This window comes from Nerophis ophidion, linkage group LG11 (assembly GCF_033978795.1).
Source record: "Nerophis ophidion isolate RoL-2023_Sa linkage group LG11, RoL_Noph_v1.0, whole genome shotgun sequence".
NCBI classification, from domain to species: domain Eukaryota; kingdom Metazoa; phylum Chordata; class Actinopteri; order Syngnathiformes; family Syngnathidae; genus Nerophis; species Nerophis ophidion.
Genome location: NC_084621.1, coordinates 52,642,238 through 52,662,914, shown reverse-complemented (window position 1 = coordinate 52,662,914; position 20,677 = coordinate 52,642,238). Strand labels below are relative to the sequence as shown.

Sequence of the window (20,677 nt, the reverse complement as noted above, 5' to 3'; positions counted from 1 at the left end):
GGGCCAACACAGATAGACAGACAACATTCACACATCAAGACAAGAAATACAGAAACCCTACTAGACAGTGTGTAGATGTTATGACCTACACGTGTGTGTCCGGAATGTCTTTTGTGCTTCTGCACAGGGTATAAAAAGATTTCCAGCTTTTTTACTCTAACAGCCCGGATGGACTATTAATTTGCAATTAATCAGGAGGTAATATTATAATTAGGTTATAATCCTGTGATTAACTAAATCGTATCATATCCTATGTGGTTGCGCAATGATTACAGACCAGCAGAAGAGGTGTCCCTTGCCACAGTCTACAGCAGGAGCCCGGAGCAATGGAAAGCTGAGAGAGTCTGAAGTGGATGCTCCGGGGCCATAGGTCTTCAGCCGCACTGCCCTTTCACAGCCAGCCTCTGGACACCACCGTATTGCTGGATTGTTTTCCACAAACGCCTGGCAATAGAAAAACACGAGTCAGAACAATATTGAAATTAATAAAAGTATTATTAACATATATGTAGTTAAGACAAGCTGTTATCACACTTTGAACAGTTTTTATAAGCATCATAAACAAATACCAGTCCTAGTAAACACTTAATAGAAAATAAAATGGGCTTGCATTGTGATTTGAGTCATAAACTGTCATTACTCCAAACATTGTTGTGTATACAATATAATAATTGCATTAGGTCTTGAGATATAGCCAACACATAAATGGTGTTCTACTAAACAATATAAATTGCGGAAAAAAAAGAAGTTATCTTTAATGATTATTTTAAATCCCACTAAACGTCATTTATATTCTGTCTTCAAGCTAAACTGTAGAAAAACAGTTCTGTCTGTCCCTGTGAAAATGATTTCACTATTTAGTAATAGAAGCTCTTTAGAGGAAGTATCAACTTTGGTGCATCTGTACACCTTGATGTCAAACTGGAGGTAGCGTTTGTCCATCTCTCTGGACACCACACTCTCGATGACTTCCACAGGAACCAGCTGAAGGCAGTCAAAGGCTGGACAGAGGATGTTGTGAGCCTCCCCCTCTTGGATCTTTAGATTCAGAAATCTGTTGCACACAATAAATATGGACAAAATGTAATATCAGGTCAATGCAAAAAAAATATGTAAACCACATACCCTTCCCAGCAGGCTCTGCAGAAATCATGGCCGCAGGACATGTCAACGGGTTCTTCAAAGACTGAGATGGAAGACATGCAGATTCCACACTGTGAGGGAAGAGAAATAACATTATTCCTCCAAAGCACCACCGAGTGGCTAAATCAGAAAAGTAGACATTAATTAAAATGTCATCTTGAAAACCTGCATATAATTTCAGAATGAGAAGTGGCAACTATTTTGTTATTAAAGTTATTTCCTCACACCTCCAACACAATGAGACACAAACACACAGACACAGCAATAACTTACATAAGACATATAAAACAGACAGTGTGCTTTAACAATTTCAGTATTGATTTGTGAAAGAGCATAATGTGATCTAATCAACTGTAACCTTTAAATGGGCTGTTGGAGTAGCCAGTGTTCGATTGGCACTGTTGGCAAACGATATGTGTCAGAAACATAACCTGCAACTTCTGGTGAAAAAAACTAACTAGTGAAATTAGTTTAGTTCACATACTGAATTGCATTATTGATTAAATGCTTTCAAGAGCTTACGTTTTCACCCACTGCGATGAGGTAGCGACTTGTTCAGGGTTCACCCCGCCTTCCGCCCGAATGCAGCCGAGATAGGCTCCAGTGATCCCCCGCGACCCCAAAAGGACAGGGTAGAAATGGATGGATGGATGGACATTTTCACCCATGTGAGGTGTTAACATCATGGAAGACGGCTAATTTTGAGGTTTGGTGATATGTTATATTTAGGGATGTGCCAATCGATCGGGCACCAATCAGTATTGGGAATATTTTCTTACAAAACTATGTAATCACCTTTCGTGATTAATGCCCTTTAAAGCTGGTCCCCTCTGTCTAATTTTGTATTTTTTTTCAGTCCACCTGGCTGACAAGCTAGCAACTTTGCTAATGTCCATGTAGTGTGGAGAAGCTCCCCTAAATTAACAGTAATCCCCTCTATTACAGCAAATAAACTGCATTTCTTAATATTTTAAGTATCATTATCACACATTATTATCAAGTATTAGGACGAGGCTAAACATGTTACACCCTGAGAGCAAGCAGGAGCAGGTTTGCTAATAGCTAAAACTAGTTGCTACGCTAGCAAGAAACAACAGAAGTAATAAGTGCTAAATGGATTAGATGGAACCACAATACAGCAGTAAGTAAGCAGTTATTAGCATGCAATTAACACGTAGATTATTAATAGTTAGAGAGATGGTGTGCCTGCATTTTCACAGTCAGTAAGAGGAGGGTGGATCGTTGTTAGAATGATTAGATTATTTTTATTTTCTCTAAATATGTTTTTTTATTGTATTTGTTAATTTTCATAAATTCGTAGAAAAATTCCCAAGACACAAAATGACTGAGGACAAAAATGATTTAAATAAGTAATAGATAATAGTTTTGGACATTGTTTTGCTCAAACAAATGGATGCAATAAAAAAGACTAAGAGGTAGTTTAAATATTGTGCTAATATTGTTAAACTGTCAAAAACACTTATCATAAAAACATTCAACATTTTTAAGTTAATAAATGTAATTGGTATTGGTATGGGCCGATCTCAACCCCGGATGATCGGTATTGGAATAGGCAGCATAAAACCCTGATTGGAACATACCTTACTATAGCGTATATATTATATATGCAGGCCACAAGTTATTGAGTTACTTAGTTTTGAAACACAATATATGCACCAATGTATCCCTTTATGTGATCTTAGATTCATTTTCATTTAAGTAAGCAAAAAATAATCGTATTCCTTTTTGTGATTTTACGGAATCATTTTCATTCAAATAAGCAAGAAAGAATCATTTAAGTAAGCAAAATATATATAATTTACAGTAGATTGTGAGCTTATCTCACCAAAGACGAATCTCCATCAGCAGTGTTGAGACTGATATGGTCTGGTGAGGTGACAGAGGAGCGAGTGGTACGTGGCGTTCGAGGCGATGGCAAGGTGTCCCAGGCGTTACAGCCACTGGGAGGCGGGTTGGGCATCTGTACACCAGAGCGTTGGCAGCATTTCTCTGCATTGGTCATCCAAGCCTCTAAGAGTTTTTCTCTGTCCCAGTCTGTCGCCAAAAAAAATTAACAAAATTCAACAATGACGACAACCTAACATTTGATTATACTGAATGGTAAAAAATTAAACAGGTTATGACAATGACCTTATTAGGCCTTATTTCTTTCTATTGTCCAAGTGAATCTCCTGCAGTTGATAGACACCTCACTTCAGTGGCAACCACTGAAGCCTCTCAAACAGCCAACAGCATAGAACTACTGCCACCTGGTTTCCTCTTTCAGAATAGCTTTTCTATTTTACACTGGCACACAAACACACTTGAGAGCTCCTCGGGATGAATATTGAAATTGCGAACAGTACTTGATTTCAAAATTTCACATGGAAATTTCTGTTTAAAATAAGCACAACCCGGTCAACTGTGCAATTAGGTCATTATCAGCCGCCAGACATGTTTCGCCACCAATCAAAGGCCCCATACCCTAAATGGCCTCGTTTAGATAATGAATACTGCAACAATTTCTCCAATCTCCATTCAATTAAAAGTCTTCACTTGGGGTGACCCTACAGTATCTTCATGCTTTCAGGCTTTAAAATTAGGTTGAAATTAAAAGTTTTTCACATTTGGTCGTAAATTAAAACTTGCCAGAAGGATTGGACAAAAAGAGACAGCTCGGAACCAAGAAACATTAACTAGATTATTATGGAAATTAAGTGATTTTTTTTAATTGGGTTGAGAGGACAACATATCACATTCCTGTTACATTGGTAGTCCTATTCTTGTGATCAAGGCAAACAAATATAACACGTGTATGGGGTATTTTCCTATCTACACCCTGAAAGTATGTTTCTTGTGTAGCACAAACCCCACACTGCATCAGACTCTTGATCCAACACAACAGAAGGTAGATGGTAGTGTTCTGTGGTAGAATTAATGTTTAGTCACTCTGATTAACGAGTCAATGGGGGCTTGGGCTGAAAACTTAAGATAGAAAAACAAACCTGTGACTCGCTGACAGCGCAAAGGCCTACGTAGACTCATGTAACCTTAGTCTGCCCAGTCCCATGATAGCCTTATAACTGGGGCTTAGAAATAAAGTTTCACTCGGCTAATTTATGTGTAAACGGGCTACGAGAGGGACAACTAGCCAGGCACATTTCTACCAATGCACAACAACTTTTTTTTTGCTTTATGCTAAACCCCCAAATGGCATTCCTTCTTCTTAAATACACTGACAAAAAGGTCAACACTTGTGAAAACAAAGTATTCTTAGTGGAGCTAATAAAGACCCAAAGGAATGCTTGCAACAGAATAGTATTTTTTGCAGGGGTGGAATGTTCCACAACCGCTCCATCTTATCCCGCAATGACTGTCTATTGCATGATGATCTCAAGTTATAGGGCTTCTGTTATTGGAATACAAATTTTGAAAGTTATCTTTACTGATGACAAGTTCAAATTGTAGCATTCTTGCAGTGTAATTGATTGTCCAAAGTACCGTGGGCGCGTAGCAGTGCCTCTGCCGTGAAGAGCGGAGCTTGCAGCATGTCTGCCGTCTCCACTATGAGCATGTCTTTTAGCCTCCGTAGATCCTGAGGTTGCAGGCCCTCATACAGCTGGATGGGATGAAACAGGCGGAAAGGGTGAAAATTACATGGGGGACACAAGAGAGTAAGCATACAAACCAGTGATTCTCAAACTTTGGTACAAGTCACTTAAATATTCAAAAACAGTGTTACCGTTCAAACTGTGTGTAATGTTACAGTGGCCAAAAATATTAAATATACTTGTAAATAAAACCTCAGCCTTGTTTTAATGAATAGTTATGCCTACTGTGCTACTTTATTTTAATGTTGTTCATTATTGGTGTTTTCTGAGCTGCTAGTTTGAGAACCACTGAAATAAACAGATAACATCTAAATCAATTGGAGTGAATTCACAGAAATATGAGTCACAAGTATTAAGTGTAACTAATAAGAAAATACTGTTAGAAGATGACCATTTTGCATTCAATATCAGATTTATGAAATTATCACCTTGGAAAGACGATTCAATTCAATTAAATTTCCTTTATTTACCAGGTAAAGACTAATTGAGATAAAAATCTATTTTTCAAGAGCGACGTGACGACAAAATTAAGCACTGCAGAAAAAAAAAAAAAATCACACCAGATAAATCCTCCCATGATAAAGTCTGTGTAGATTTCACCACCTCTTGATATGACATTGTATACCTCTCTTCTGTCAAGAGCTGCGTACTCTGCTTCAATACCCTCCGCCTCAGGGGCTAGTGAGAAGACCATCTGTGACTCCAGGCACAAGGCCAACTCCTTGTGGTGCTGCTTCTCAGCACAGTCACACGGAGTCTCGCGGTTTTCATTCTCTGCAAAAAGGTCCGCGCATCTCTGCACTAAAAACTGAAAAGAAGAGCACATTTATGATGTTTTAGAGGGACATCATTTGTTAAGGCAGGCACTTACTCGAGCTTAATATATTTTTAGAACTTTTGGAAGATTTGGTAATAAGAAATACTGTAAATTAATTGTGTTTAATGTTATTGCTGCACAGATTACACGTGCAATTTAATGTTATCTAACATTACAGTCAGGCGTGCCATTCAGAGGCAACTCCAATTCACCATACTTTATTGGAGTTGGTGTGTCTTGTCCAGAATATACTTTCTGATTAGATTAGCTGCAGCAAAATTAATATAAGCAAACATGCTAATCACAGCTGTGCCAGGAAGAGTGACACAGGGTTTTATTAGGTCTGACTGCAGTGTTTCTTGTTAATATAAACCTTGCCTAACAAAGTCAATGACTTTCACAGAACTATAGTATCTCACAAAAGTGACTACACCTTTCATACTTCATTAAGCATTTGTATTACTGTATACCTGCTGAAAGGACAATGTTGTAAAAATGGAACATGGATATATCCTACAAGAATTAAGCTTGTAATTTTGAAAAGATTTAATAACCCACTGAAAATGACTACACACCGCCTGTTTTTTCTAAATAGCTAGCAACACAAGTCAGTACCAAGATACAGTAATGGTGCCGTGCCTGCTGTCAAACATTTTGTGGTACTGTAGTGTCATGACTGCTGTCAGCATTGGGGTGCAGCAAGGAAACATGAATTCCATCATTCATTGAAACATTCCGAAGTGGAACACGATCTCCTTCCTTTGGAAACACAATGCCGGTCCCAAACACAAAACTCCAACTGCTGAAGAAGCTGAAAGTATTGAGAGTGGCCAACCTGTCCAGACTTAAACCCAACTGAGCATAAAACATATGGGCCATTCTCAAGATGCAATGCCACAGAGGTCTCAGGAATCTGGGTTACAAGAAAACTCCAGTGACAACCAGTGCAGATCTTAAAAGGATTAAGGCAGGGCGAGATAATGATGCTCCTCGCCAAATATTGACAATTTGGGCACGATATAGAAATTTTAACTGTTAAGTCTACAAGTAAGGATGGGCAATATATATTGCAGCCTCTGACGGTAACGATATATAGGATATATTATTAGGTATGTAAATGATTGTAAAAAAATTTCAAAACAGATTACAAAGGCTACTGATAAGGCTGCTATGGTAACATACGTGCCATTTCCTAGTTATATTATTGAGTCAAAACTATTATTAACTTACTTTGTAATTTACTGTTATAAATAAATGATAAATGGGTGGTACTTCTATTGCGCTTTTCTACCTTCAAGGTACTCAAAGCGCTTTGACACTACTTCCACATTTATCCATTCACACACACATTCACACACTGATGGAGGGAGCTGCCATGCAAGGCGTTAACCAGCACCCATCAGGAGCAAGGGTGAAGTGTCTTGCTTAGGACACAACGGACGTGACGAGGTTGGTATTAGGCGGGGATTTGAACCAGGGACCCTCGGGTTGCGCACGGCCACTCACCCACTGCGCCACACCGTCCCCAATTTACTGTTAATATGTGGTTACTTTCTGTTGTAACATAGTTATTTCTACACTTCTGTTAAAATGTAATAAGCACTTATTTTTTGTTGAGTACTTTTGGGCAATATTACAAATGCGGATATTGATCCAATGCCAAGTAGTTACAGTGGCAGTATTGGTCACTTCAAATGTTTGAAAATATTATAATGATTACATTTTTAAACATTTTTAAACACATATATAATCAGACAAAAACACACATAAACGGTGTGACAATATCAATTAAATATCTAAATGATGTCCTACTATCGACTCTGATTTAAATCCTTTGGTCTTTGCCATTCAAGCCCTACTGTGTCCAGGGACTTATTTCTTAAATTTAAAAAAAATAAAAAAAACAACATAAGATTTTAGATGATGAACAATTTAGCAATCTATCCACTGCAGAATCGACCTCATACTGATATTATACTTGGTATCATTTTTCTCAACATTTGTATCGATTCACCTACCTCTGTTTATATTCAAGAGCTCAAGCTTGCAGATAGCAGTTAGCGTATCCTCCTACATTACGCAGTGTAGAATGTCAGCTAATCCTCATCCTCCAATGAGAATGACACGTGTAAGAAAAGCAGTTAATTTGCCTCCATGGAGGCAAGGATTACTAAATTACAAGTGAATTTTCACTGTGGAGGGATGTTGGTCGCTAGCGATAATGCTGTATTGTGTCGAGGATGCGTTTGTTCTCTTGTCGCTCTCTGATCTGCGAGACACAGCTAGAATGTGTCACTAACTTGCATGATCACGATAAAACAATGCGATTGAAAGCTCTATCGTCGGCCAAATGTATATTGTATATATCGCACAACCCTAGGATTGAGTCAATCTATACTGCAATACAAGCTGTACACTGACTACACTAAAAGTTGTCCAAGTTTGGTTTATCTAGCATTGTGCCAAGAAGAAATCAGAAAAAACGTTGCTGCAACGTGGAGAGTCTACTGACTTTTATGAGATACTGTACACAATTCTTTCTTTTCAAAAATGTGTTTCCCGCTTGATGAAAGAACCAACCTGGTACTGAAGTCATAGTTTTATTTAGGTGAAGCTTGGTTTTGCATATGTGTCTGAGTGTTCCTTTTTAGAGACAATTAGTGGTGTATTACATACTTACAGATACAACGCTGAACCCAACTGACTACTCAATTTTGTTGTACCGAGCTATACAACTGTCAGTTATTTCCTTTACACCAGATTGCAATAAAATTGAGTTTTCAGTCTTTTAGCAAGGATTTCTGGCCTATAATAAATGGTTGTGATAAGGATGACAAACATTGTTACTTTTCTTTGACACACAAATGGCCTTGACACGCGAAAGAACATCTGCCACTTGTCTTGATTCTAGATCTCATTGTTATCTATAAACTGTTGCTTTTATCTTCCTTTACTTCAAACAAATGTGCTTCTTACTTTCCATCGCCGGGTAATTTGATCTATACACAGGTCATATTTGAGAATATTTTACACTACGCAAAATGACAATTAAAAATACGGTGCGGTGTTACCTCCACACAGGTCTTCATTCCTGAGGCAGCAGCATAGTGCAGACAGGTATTTTTCCTATTGTCTGTGGCATTGATATCGGCCCTCTCATATTCTCCATGGTCCAGCTTTGCTCCGGTCCAAGCCAGGATGATTTGCAGACACGCTGCACGTCGCTGCTCATCTTCATATGGCCGTGAGATGCGAGGTAACAGCGCCCCCGCTGAGGTCATGATCAGGGGCCCCATGCAGAGAAGATGCAAAGAGGTCTCATTCTGCACATTGCGTTTGTTAGGATTTCCATCTTTGTTCTGGACAAAAGACCTAAAAAGTAAAACAGAGGTATCCCGTTTAAAAAGAGTGAAATCTCTCATCACTCCGTTTTTTCGCTATGTCTATTGATTAACCACATCATAAAATTTAACCATTACGTGGCACCCAGGCATATAATGATCGGAAAATTTCACATCACTGTTAATGTGGGGCAGCTCGGTGGAAGAGGGGTTAGTGCGTCTGCCTCACAATTCGAAGGTCCTGGGTTCGATCCTGCGCTCGGGATCTTTCTGTGTGGAGTTTGCATGTTCTCCCCGTGACTGCGTGGGTTCCCTCCGGATACTCAGGCTTCCTCCCACCGCCAAAGTCATGCACCTGGGGATAGGTTGATTGGCAACACTAAATTGGCCCTAGGGTGTGAATTTGAGGGTGAATGTTGCCTGTCTATCTGTGGTGGCCCTGCGATGACGTGGCGACTTGTCCAGGGTGTACCCCGCCCTGCGCCCGAAAGTAGCTGAGATAGGCTCCAGCGACCCCAAAAGGGACAAGCGGTAGAAATGGATGGATGTTAATGTGACCAAAATTTAAATTATTATCGAGGTATTGTTGAATGTGCTCATAGCCTCATATTGAAATATTTTGACCAAGTTATTTTTTGATACACAAAATAGATGTGCAGTTAGAAAACCCACTATTTTGCATGTTTTGAGTATCGTATGCTTATTTGAAAGTGTTTAAATTTTAGTATTTCATCAGTTTTGATAGATAAGCTTTTATTGTTTTTAAATTGTTTTAATATTTATGTTGTTTGTAACTTTAGCACTTTTAATATTTAGTTAAAAGAAAAATGTCTAACAAATAAAAGCTTTTACTATTTGTAACAAGCATTGTTGTGTCCTACTTTGTTCAGCGGACCTTGAACATAAAAACACTTCTGTCTTGTATTCTTTTGTCTATGGAACAATCACTCTGTTATAAAAGAGCAGTTTGTAGGTTTAATATTCACAATTGAATAACTTATAGTTGCTCACACAGCAATGTGTTTCTATACGTTTGGATTGTAATATGTTATTTCTTAATGGGTAAATACATTAATTTCTCTTGTTTTTATGTCATGTTTAAGCTTGCGAGCTGGCACCAGTCAGTCTCTGTCTTTATCAAAGTGCAGTTAACAATCATGTTTTTTCTATTATTTTAATGTTAAAAGAGTAGTATCTACATTGGCCGTTTTCTTGACTGTACTTACTGCCTCTAAATCAATCCCTCTTGAATTTATGTTAAATACAATTATATTTCGATTAAAACTATACGTCTCCCCTTAGAGAAGAAATATCCTAAAAAATAGCTAAAATAGAGTTATTAGTTTGTGAGGTAGGAAGCGCTTTCAGGCTCGCCTAAATCCCTCCCAGCATGCCACATTCCTATGAGTTGATAACAGATGGCTACGTGGAAAAACAGATGGGACACAAACGTATAGAGGCAGGATATGAAAAACTTTGATATAATGCCAGACTATAACATTAAATATTCTCAATAAAAAACATTAATGACGAATGGATGACTCAACTGAAAAATAATCAAACAATATTCTTTTAATTTTCTAAATAGGTTGGTAGCTAAATATTGTTTTTCTATCTGTGTTGGCCCTGCAATGGACTTTAACATTAAATATTTACAAGAAAAAACATTAATGACGAATGGATGACTCAAATGAAACAAAAAATCAAACAATATTGGTCAGTATTTTCTAAATAGCTTGCAAGCTAAACATTGTTTGTCTATCTGTGTTGGCCCTGCGATGGACTTTAACATTAAACATTCCAAAGAAAAAACAGTAATGATGAGTGTATTACTCCATTTTAAAACAATCAAACAATATTTTTCAGTATTTTCTAAATAGGTTGGAAGCTAAATATTTTTTGTCTATCTGTGTTGGTCCTGCGATGAATTGGCAACTTTTCCAAGGTGTACCCTGCCTTCTGCCCAAGTGCAGCTGAGATAGGCTCCGTTGGCCCCCAGCCCCCGAACCCGAGAGGGAAGAACAGTCGAAAATGGATGGATGGAAGTTAAATTATCAAAGTTTTGCACCATACAAGTGGTTTTCATTACTTGCAAGCAACCAGAAGAGGGCACAATTAAATATGCTCAACTAACACGCTCAAATTCTGTAACTAGCGCAGTGGTCTGTCTATAAAAAAAGTGCTAAAAAAAATTATAATAAAGAGCAGTACAGAAATGTCCTCCCTTTTTAATTAATCCCTAAAACTAGTTAAAATCTCTTTTGAAATGTTTATATTGTCTACACTTTTGTTTTTGTTTTGGTGAGATCCTGACCTGAGTAGTCGTGTCATGGCGTGTCGGGCAGCATAATGGAGCGGAGTGTTGTGCTGGTAGGATTCTCCATAAGTAGAGTTGGGATCCAACGCTTCCTTGAACTGCAGGTTGCTCTCATACAAGTGGCAGGCCAGAATCTCATCCCCGTTGATGAGAGCCTTACGAAACTTGGTCGCCGTGTTTCCCATCTCCTTCCCTGTGGATGGTTCAGGATTTGACACTGCAAACTCTTGGGTCCTCTTTGATTTACTCAAGTCCAATGTGCAGACATACTGAAAGTCCTGAAAACACAAAATAGGCTTTAAATTCCGAGATTCCAAGTTCCAAAGGTTCTTGTAAGCAGCAAAACTAATAAACTGCTAACTGAGCTTCATGCAATTTAATTGTCCAGTCAATAAATAATTAAATCCAAAATGCTTTTGAAGATAAATCTATTTAGACCACTAATTCAAGGGTCCTCCAAGAATGATCAGTTCCCTATGACTCACAAGGAAAAGCGCTTAATCTCCAAGGTCCACAAGGCTGCTCTGTACACAAGCCATGTCAGGATCACAAACTCTGCCTAACCGCTTGCCTGTGCTTCTCTTTTCATTTTTTGTTTTGTTTGAATAGCTCATGATTGTGCCAACAAAGCTCACACTGAGAGAAGAACACGACTTCCGCTGGCATCAACGGAAGCTTCCGCCTTCCCCCACCAAAGCTGCCCATCCCACTGAGGTGAATCAGCGTGTGACAAGATATCCTCAAACAACATGCACAGTCAGCACTTCACGTCCATCAGAGTGCCATATGGCAAGATAAATAATACTTCTCTCCAAAATGCAAAATTGTATTTTCTGTTATGATTCCAGCGTCTTCCTTTTGCACACGAGTATTCTGCTCAGATCAAGGGTCTACCAAATGCGGATGTGCCGATTGATGAGCCTGCTGATCAATATCCATTGCTGATTATTGCACTTTTTTAATGCCGATCACAAACGCTGATCTCCTCTGGCAGACACGAATAATGAAAATTGTATTGAGTATTGTTCCGGGTATAGTAAAATGCTATATATATGCAGACAATTCATCATTCTTTTCTTTGCAGTCCGCTGGCTGGCTACATGCACAGTGTGGAGCCGTTCCTCTAAGTTATTAATAACCTTAATTACAGCAATAAACTGCATTTATTTGTACCTATAGTATCCTTATTCCCGAGGACGAGGCTGAACATGTGACACAATGCAATTTAAAATAAGCAACTAGTTTAAATACTGTGTTGATATTGTTAAACTGTCAATAGCCACCCATCCGATCCATCCATTTTCTACCGCTTGTCCCTTTTTGGGGCATAACAAAGTAATAATGGATGAGATTTTTTTTGTGGTTTTCAAGACACTCAAAGCACTCTGGAGGACTGAGAATCCATCATTTATTCACTCCACATTCACACGGGATGGTGGTGAGCAACATTTGTGGGATAGATTTAAAGACAAATAGCTGCCTCTGACCACCACCAAAGAGTCAGTCGGATTCATACACCAGAGTGAGCGGCACTAGGAGAAGGGTGGGTGAAGTGTATGCCAAAGGACACAACGGTCGTGACTAGAAGGGCGGAAGCTGGAATCGAACTAGTAACCCTAAAGTTGCTGCATGGTCACTCTACCATCTGAGTAACGCTGCCCCAATTGGAAAAAATGTACAGTTAGTACATGTGATTGGTATCGGTACCGGCAACATAAAACCTTGATCGGAACATCCCTACTACGAACGTTGAAACATTTTTTAGCGAGGATAACACTCAGCAGCCCGTAATTAAAACTGTTGACTCAGTCAGATTGGTTTTATATGGATCTCATTACAATGTACAGGTTTGCCTAATATTTCGCAACGGTCTGGTAAGTGATGATAGGGGTGGGGGGAGGGGATTGTCTACATGGCCTGGGCTTGGAACTATAGAGGGAAAGCTGTTGTCCAGGAAGCAAGCCCCCCCTCTCCGCGTGGCTAGTGTATCCAAAGGAGCGATGAGTGTCGATACAGCTTGGCACCAGCGACGACGCAGGAGTTGCCGGAATGACGGCTCATGATTTTCTGTCCCCTTCCCTTACCCACGAGTGGGTTGACCGCACGGCAGTGATGGGTTTTGACATTGGAGATTTCCTCCTCCTAGATGGGCTGCCTTACCCAGTTTACGAGCCCCCTCTGCCCGATTGCGGCAGGTAGCACGGGGGTACATCTGACCCGCGACGGCATGAGCCCGACCTGACTATGTTTGCAAACGACTTACAACATTGTAAATACAACAGTTTATGTTAGTGCATGTGCCTCACAATACAAAGGTCCTGAGTTCAATCCCGGGGCTCGGGATCTTTCTGTGGGGAGTTTGCATGTTCTACCCGTGACTGCGTGGGTTCCCGCTGGCTACTGCGGCTTCCTCCCACCTCCAAAGATATAAACCTGGGGATAAATTGATTGGCAACACTAAATTGGCCCCCGTGTGTGAATGTGAGTGTGAATGTTGTCTGCCTATCTGTGTTGGCCCTGCGACGAGGTGGCGACTTGTCCAGAATGTACCCCGCCTACCGCCCGAAAGCCGCTGATATAGGCTCCAGCATCCCCAGCAACCCCGAAAGGGACAAGCGGTAGAAAATGAATGTGCATAGAGTGACTTATCAACCACAGGCGACATAAACTTTCATCAGGGTTCCCTGCGGGTACTCCGGCTTCCTCCCATCTCCAAAGTCATGCACCTGGGGATAGGTTCATTGGCAACACTAAATTGGCCCCAAAATGTGAATTTGACTGTGAATGTTGTCTATCTGTGTTGGCCCTGCATTGAGGTGGCGACTTGTTCAGGTTGTACCCTGCCTACTGCCCGAAAGCCGCTGATATAGGCTCAAGCATCCCCAGCGACCTCGAAAAGGATAAGCGGTAGAAAATGAATGTTCATAGAGTGACTTATCAACCACAGGCGACATAAACTTTCATCAAGGTTCACTGCAGGTACTCCGACTTCCTCCCACCTCCAAAGTCATGCACCTGGGGATAGGTTGATTGGCAACACTATATTGGCCCTAGTGTGTGAATGTTAGTGTGAATGTTGTCTGTCTATCTGTGTTGGCCCTGCGATGAGGTGGCGACTTGTCCAGGTTGTACCCTGCCTACCGCCCCAATGCTGCTGAGATAGGCTCCAGCATCCCCAGCAACCCAGAAAGGGACGAGCGGTAGAAAATGAATGTTCATAGAGTGACTAATCAACCACAGGCGACTTAAACTATCATCACTCCGGACAAAGTGTTTTTCCCCCATTGTGACTTTAAATCATACAGTGGGGCAAAAAAGTATTGTCAGCCACCAATTGTGCAATTTTTCCCACTTAAAATGATGACAGAGGTCTGTAATTTTCATCATAGGTACACTTCAACTGTGAGAGACATAATGTGGAAAAAAATCCAGGAATTCACATTGTAGGAATTTTAAAGAATTTATTTGTAAATTATGGTGGAAAATGAGTATTTGGTCACTTCAAACAAGGAAGATCTCTGGCTCTCACAGACCTGTAACTTCTTCATTGAGAAACTCTTCTGTCCTCCACTCGTTACCTGTATTAATGGCACCTGTTTGAACTTGTTATCTGTATAAAAGACACCTGTCCACAGCCTCAAACAGTCAGACTCCAAACGCCACTATGGCCAAGACCAAAGAGCTGTCAAAGGACACCAGGAAAAGAATTGTAGACCTGCACCAGACTAGGAAGAGTGAATCTACAATAGGCAAGCAGCTTGGTGTGAAAAAATCAACTGTGGGAGCAATTATCCACTGATAATCTCCCTCCATCTGGGGCTCCACGCAAGATTTCATCCCGTGGGGTCAAAATGATCATGAGAATGGTGAGCAAAAATCCCAGAACCACACAGGGGGGACCCGGTTGAATGACCCGCAGAGAGCTGGGACCAAAGTAACAAAGGTTACAATCAGTAACACACTAGGCCGACAGGGAATCAAATCCTGCAGTGCCAGACGTGTCCCCATGCTTAAACCAGTGTATGTCCAGGCCCGTCTGAAGTTTGCCAGAGAGCACATGGATGATACAGCAGAGGATTGGGAGAATGTCATGTGCTCAGATGAAACCCAAATAGAACTTTTTGGTATAAACTCAACTTGTCTGTTTGGAGAGAGAAGCATACTGAGTTGCATCCCAAGAACACCATACCTACTGTGAAGCATGGGGGTGGAAACATCATGCTTTGGGGCTGTTTTTCTGCTAAGGGGACAGGACAATTGATCCGTGTTAAGGAAAGAATGAATGGGGCCATGTATCGTGAGATTTTGAGCCAAAACCTCCTTCCATCAGTGAGAGCTTTGAATGGTTGACCAAATACTTATTTTCCACCACAATTTACAAAGACATTCTTTAAAATTCCTACAATGTAAATTCCTAGATTATTTTTTTCACTTTTTGTCTCTCACAGTTGAAGTGTACCTATGATGAACATTACAGACCTCTGCCATAATTTTAAGTGGGAGAACTTACACAATTGGTGGCTGACTAAATAAGTGTTTGCCCCAGTGTATTTTGCCTTAGTTAAGATATAAAAGCAAGTTTCAAAGTATACAGGAATCGGAAAACACAAAGCCTAACTGCACCACAATAAAGACTGGCACTAACAAAACAAACAAGATGTTGAGCGAGTTTACACATCTGATCTTTGCTCAGTTATATAATACTCAATACGGTTGCTCCCCACAAATAATGACTGATTAACCAAGCTTTAAAAAGTCGCTGCTCCGAACAGCAACAGTTATGAAAACAATTCTTGCTCTGTATGCTCTTTTTTTTTGCACAGGCCTTATCTCCCATTATGGACATTTGGGCTACCTTAATCCGACTATTGCACGGCGTTGTATCCAATGTTTGGTCCACGGTGACACTTAGTTAACACGTAATTACATTTCTGCTCAGCATTACCGTGGAACGGTCAACTGACCTCAGACAACATTAGCTAAAAAAAAAAAAAAAAAGAAAGAAAGAACCATTTGGTTAGTTGACATATTTGTCCTAGATTACTCCCTGTCCATAACGTTGACTGCTTATTGTGTGTTTTTTTAAACAAACAAAAACATGACGCTAACATCTGCGTTGGCTGACGTCAGCGAACACGATAGCTAGCCAGCTAGCCGCCATGCTAGCCAACTTAGCCTGTACAGTAAACAAAGTCACTGTAAACAATGGCCAACGGTCCTTGTTTTACTTACACGCGTGGCACATTCCGCTGCTTCGCGCTCTGGTCCCGTGGAATCAACTGTCACCGGCTGTGACAATAAACGCGGAAGAAAACGACGCTGGTAGGTGTAATGAGTAATGTGAATGTTGTTCCCCGAGCCTGGCAACTCTGCTGGCTGCCACCGAGTTGCCAGTTTCGTTGGAATTCCCCCCGTAGGAGACTGGGACACTTTTACCTTCGCTTTCGTCTTATACTCGACTTTAGAAGCAGGAGGCGTGACGGCGGATGTTGAGTGTAGACAAAAGTTCGACAGACACAATGTAGAAACTAATATTCCCCTTTATGTCCATTATCGAATGGTTTGTTTCAGAATCGCGGAAAACCGATTTCTGTTATTACATGGCAACGTGGAAGACCTCACTTCTGTGTCCAAAGTGCGGCCCGAGGGACATTTGTGGCCCCCAGCTAATTTGTTAATGGCCCCTGGCCCATTCTAAAAAAAATACTATAATAAAAATGTAAAGCATAAAAGAGTGTAATAAAAGAGTAAACAGTGACATGCAACAAGAAAAAGTTGCAATGTTGACACTAGTAACACAAAGCTGCCAATTACTTGTTTGATGTTCCCCTCTTACACACATGTAAGAGGGATGTGTACTATGGCTATGAGTTGTTGTTCTTTTTCCCCTTAGCCTCAGTCTGGACCCCCTCTCCAGAGGCCCAAGCTTGGATTTTATTTATTTTATTTTATTTTAATCCTTTATTTCTTCCCACCCCCTTGTTTAAAAGAAAAGTACCAATGATTGTCACACACACACTAGGTGTGGCGAAATTATTCTCTGCATTTCACCCATCACCCTTGATCACCCCCCGAAAGGTGAGGGGAGCAGTGGGCAGCAGCGGTGCCGCGCCCGGGAAACATTCATGGTGATTTAACCCCCAATTCCAACCCTTGATGCTGAGTGCCAAGCAGGTAGGTAATGGGTCCCATTTTTATAGTCTTTGGTATGACTCGGCCGGTGTTTGAACTCACAACCTATAACGATCTCAGGGCGGACACTCTAACCACTACGCCGAAAGTCGCCAGACCCGTCAGCGATCCTGTTCTGTCTCCCTGTAATGTTTGTCTGATCTTGAACGGGATTGTGCTGAAAATGTTAATTTTCCTGAAGGAATAAATAAAGTACTATCTATCTATCTATCTATCTGTCTGTCTGTCTGTCTGTCTGTCTGTCTGTCTGTTCGTCCGTCCGTCCGTCCGTCCGTCTGTCTGTCTGTCTGTCTGTCTATCTATCTACTTCACTGGAACAATTTCACTTTCAAATATTTTGGGGGGATAATATTAATGTGACAAAACCCAAGGAGCTGGTTGTGGACCTGGGAAGGAGGAGGAGTACTCCGGCGACCGCTGTTTCCATCAGGGGGGTTGATGTGGACATGGTAGAGGATTATAAATACCTCAGTGTACACATGGACAACAAGCTGAATGGGTCAAAACATGCTGAGGCCCTCTACAAGAAGGGACAGAGCTGCCTCTACATCCTCAGGAGGCTAGGATCCTTCAATGTCTGTACAAAGATGTTGAAGATTTTCTACTAGTCGGTGGTGGCGGGCGCCTTCTTGTACGCAGCGGCTTGCTGGGGCAGCGGGCTAAGAGTGAGGGACACAAACAGACCGGACAAGTTGGCATAGAAGGCCAGTAACGTGGTGGGAGTGGAGCTGGACTCTCTGGCGGTGGTGTCAGAGAGGAGAAGTCTAGCAAAACTCCTAGCCATTATGGACAACACCTCACACCCACTACACTCGCACCTTGCTGAGAGAATGAGCACGTTCAGTGGATGGCTCAGACTCACTAAATGCAACACGGAACGACACAAGAGGTCCTTCATACCGACAGCCATCAGACTGTATAATGCATGTGTTCCTTAACTGCACTTAAATGTAGAATATATGTAGATTATATTTATACTATCCCTATATTATATATATATATAATATATGTTATATATTATTTATTACTTTTATTGTCTATTGTGAGCAAACTGTGGTGCTGAAATTCCCCCAGGGATCAATAAAGTACTTTCTATTCTATTCTATTCTATTCTATTGAATATTTTGTGCGAAACAAAGTTTTCTTTCACAAAAAGGGCATCAAACAAACAAAAGTATGAAAAAAATTATAAAATCTTATAATCAAGAGATCTACAGACTTAAGCGTTAAAAGTAAAACAAATATAAATATACATTTGGCTTATTTTCAACACTTATTCTTTTTTTATTGTTATGAATTATTGACCTATTTAGGGTTGCAATTACTTCACGTCAAATTATCCACTTTGAAATGTTTTGGGGGAAAATGTTGCATAGTTTGTGTGTGTTGCCATATAAATAAGGGTTTTGACATAAAGGCCATAAACATAAAAAACAAAATTTAAAAAAAATGTTATAATGACAGACGGACCTGAAGTTCATCCCGAGATTCAAGCGTTAAATGGAGAAAAACAAAATGTATGACTTATTTCTAACATTTTTATGACTGAGACCCTTCCGGAAAGCCGTAAAGGTAAGTAAACAACTATTGTATTGCTTTAAAAAAAAAAAAAAAAAAAATCAACATGGCCCACTCATACTTTGATATTTCAGTCTGTGGCCCTCAGTGGAAAATGTTTGGACACCACTGTGTTGAATCAACTCTACAGGTCGAACGTGGATTAGCGCAACATATTGCTACTTTTCCGTTTTAAGTAATTAAGGATCTCCTCGTGCGTAATTTTAATCAAATAAGAAGGTATTTAACTGCCGTGATATTTTTTTGCATTGCATGATGTTTCCTCGCCTATGTTATTGTATAATTAGCTGGTCTTAATTGGTTTAACACATCTGAAACTGATAGAATCTATATATATTAAAAAAAAAGCTTACAAGAAATAGTTTACTCATCATTGCTGTAATAATATTTCCAAAAAACAATCTGCTGAGCTTTGATCACTTATATACATATATAAAAATGCCTGTCTGATAAATAACTGTCTACAATGAATTAGCTCCGCCCCCAAAATGACAATAAATACAGAACAACTTGAACATTTACATCTCGCATCAGGATCATAACCAGGGCAGACTGTGGGGTGCCTGAGAAGAAATCATATTTAGTTCTAAATTATTTTTCTCTTCTTTATTTTCTTTTCATTTAATTTGATTTTAAAGCAAGTTACCTGGCATGTCAGCTCCCCCTCAATTACCAGAATGTTAATAAGTATGAGGTGGTGAGCATGACCTAGTTCTGTTGTTATTATTAATGGTTGAAAATGGATGGATGGATGGGTTGGTATATTGTTATTTGATGGTATATGTATACCAGGGCTGTGAAGAGTTGGCGACTTGTCCAGGGTGGACCCCGCCTTCCGCCCGATTGTAGTTGAGATAGGCACCAGCGCCGCCCTCGACCCTCATGGGAATAAGCGGTAGAAAATGGATGGATGGATGGATGTATACCAGGGATGTCAAACGTACAGATCTGGCCTGTGAACAAGTTTTATCCGGCCCGCGGGATGAGTTTGCTAAATTTAAATATGAGCCGAAATTTTTGAATGAAAGAAACTGCTGTTCTAAATGTGTCCACTAGATGTCGCAAAAGCAATTCTTTGTATCTATGTAGATTAATTGCTGAATGCTGAATTTCCCCCAGAGATCAATAAAATGATTTGTATCCTATTCTGTTCTATTCTAGATTATGCTACATATGTACAAAACAAAACAAAACAAAAAACACATGGTATTAGTGCACCAGTCGGGGAAAATTAGCAAATTATACAAATAACATCCTTTAAATTGATTTTGGTGTTTTTTTTTCTTGATGGATAGAAAATTAACACCAATGAGTTGACTGATGAACATTATATCATAATTTATTCAGAAAGTATAAATAATGAAAAATAAATAAAACATTATGATTTGTAAATTTTCAGAATGTGCTTGTTCTATTTTTAAACAAAGAACAATCTGAAGTTATCTTTATTTTTAAGTTATCGTGCTTTGATTTTACCAGTCCGGCCCACTTGGGAGTAGATTTTTCTCCATGTCGCGCCCGATCTAAAATGAGTTTGACACCCCTGATGTATACATTACACCACAGGTGTCAAACTCAAGGCCCGAGAGCCACTTCTGGCGGACCACATCCTATTATGACGCCTGTGAACGCTTGGAAATTATGTGTCAATACATTTTTTTGTAATTTTTTACTACTG

General features: G+C 40.0%; 1 protein-coding gene across 1 annotated transcript in view; it reads right to left on the bottom strand.

Annotated features, from left to right (window-relative positions):
- The window catches only part of LOC133562238 (ankyrin repeat and IBR domain-containing protein 1-like), a 49,573-nt gene extending 32,913 nt beyond the window's left edge, over positions 1-16,660 (bottom strand). Inside the window, exons 1-9 of the mRNA XM_061916242.1 lie at positions 16,462-16,660; positions 11,227-11,507; positions 8,643-8,943; positions 5,380-5,562; positions 4,645-4,762; positions 2,990-3,198; positions 1,126-1,214; positions 910-1,054; positions 278-444 (exon numbers count right to left, since the gene is read on the bottom strand). Coding sequence (XP_061772226.1) covers positions 278-444; positions 910-1,054; positions 1,126-1,214; positions 2,990-3,198; positions 4,645-4,762; positions 5,380-5,562; positions 8,643-8,943; positions 11,227-11,414 — 1,400 coding nt within the window. The 5' untranslated portion in view covers positions 11,415-11,507; positions 16,462-16,660. The remainder of the gene's footprint in view (positions 1-277; positions 445-909; positions 1,055-1,125; positions 1,215-2,989; positions 3,199-4,644; positions 4,763-5,379; positions 5,563-8,642; positions 8,944-11,226; positions 11,508-16,461) is intronic.
- Between the last annotated feature and the right edge of the window lie 4,017 nt (positions 16,661-20,677).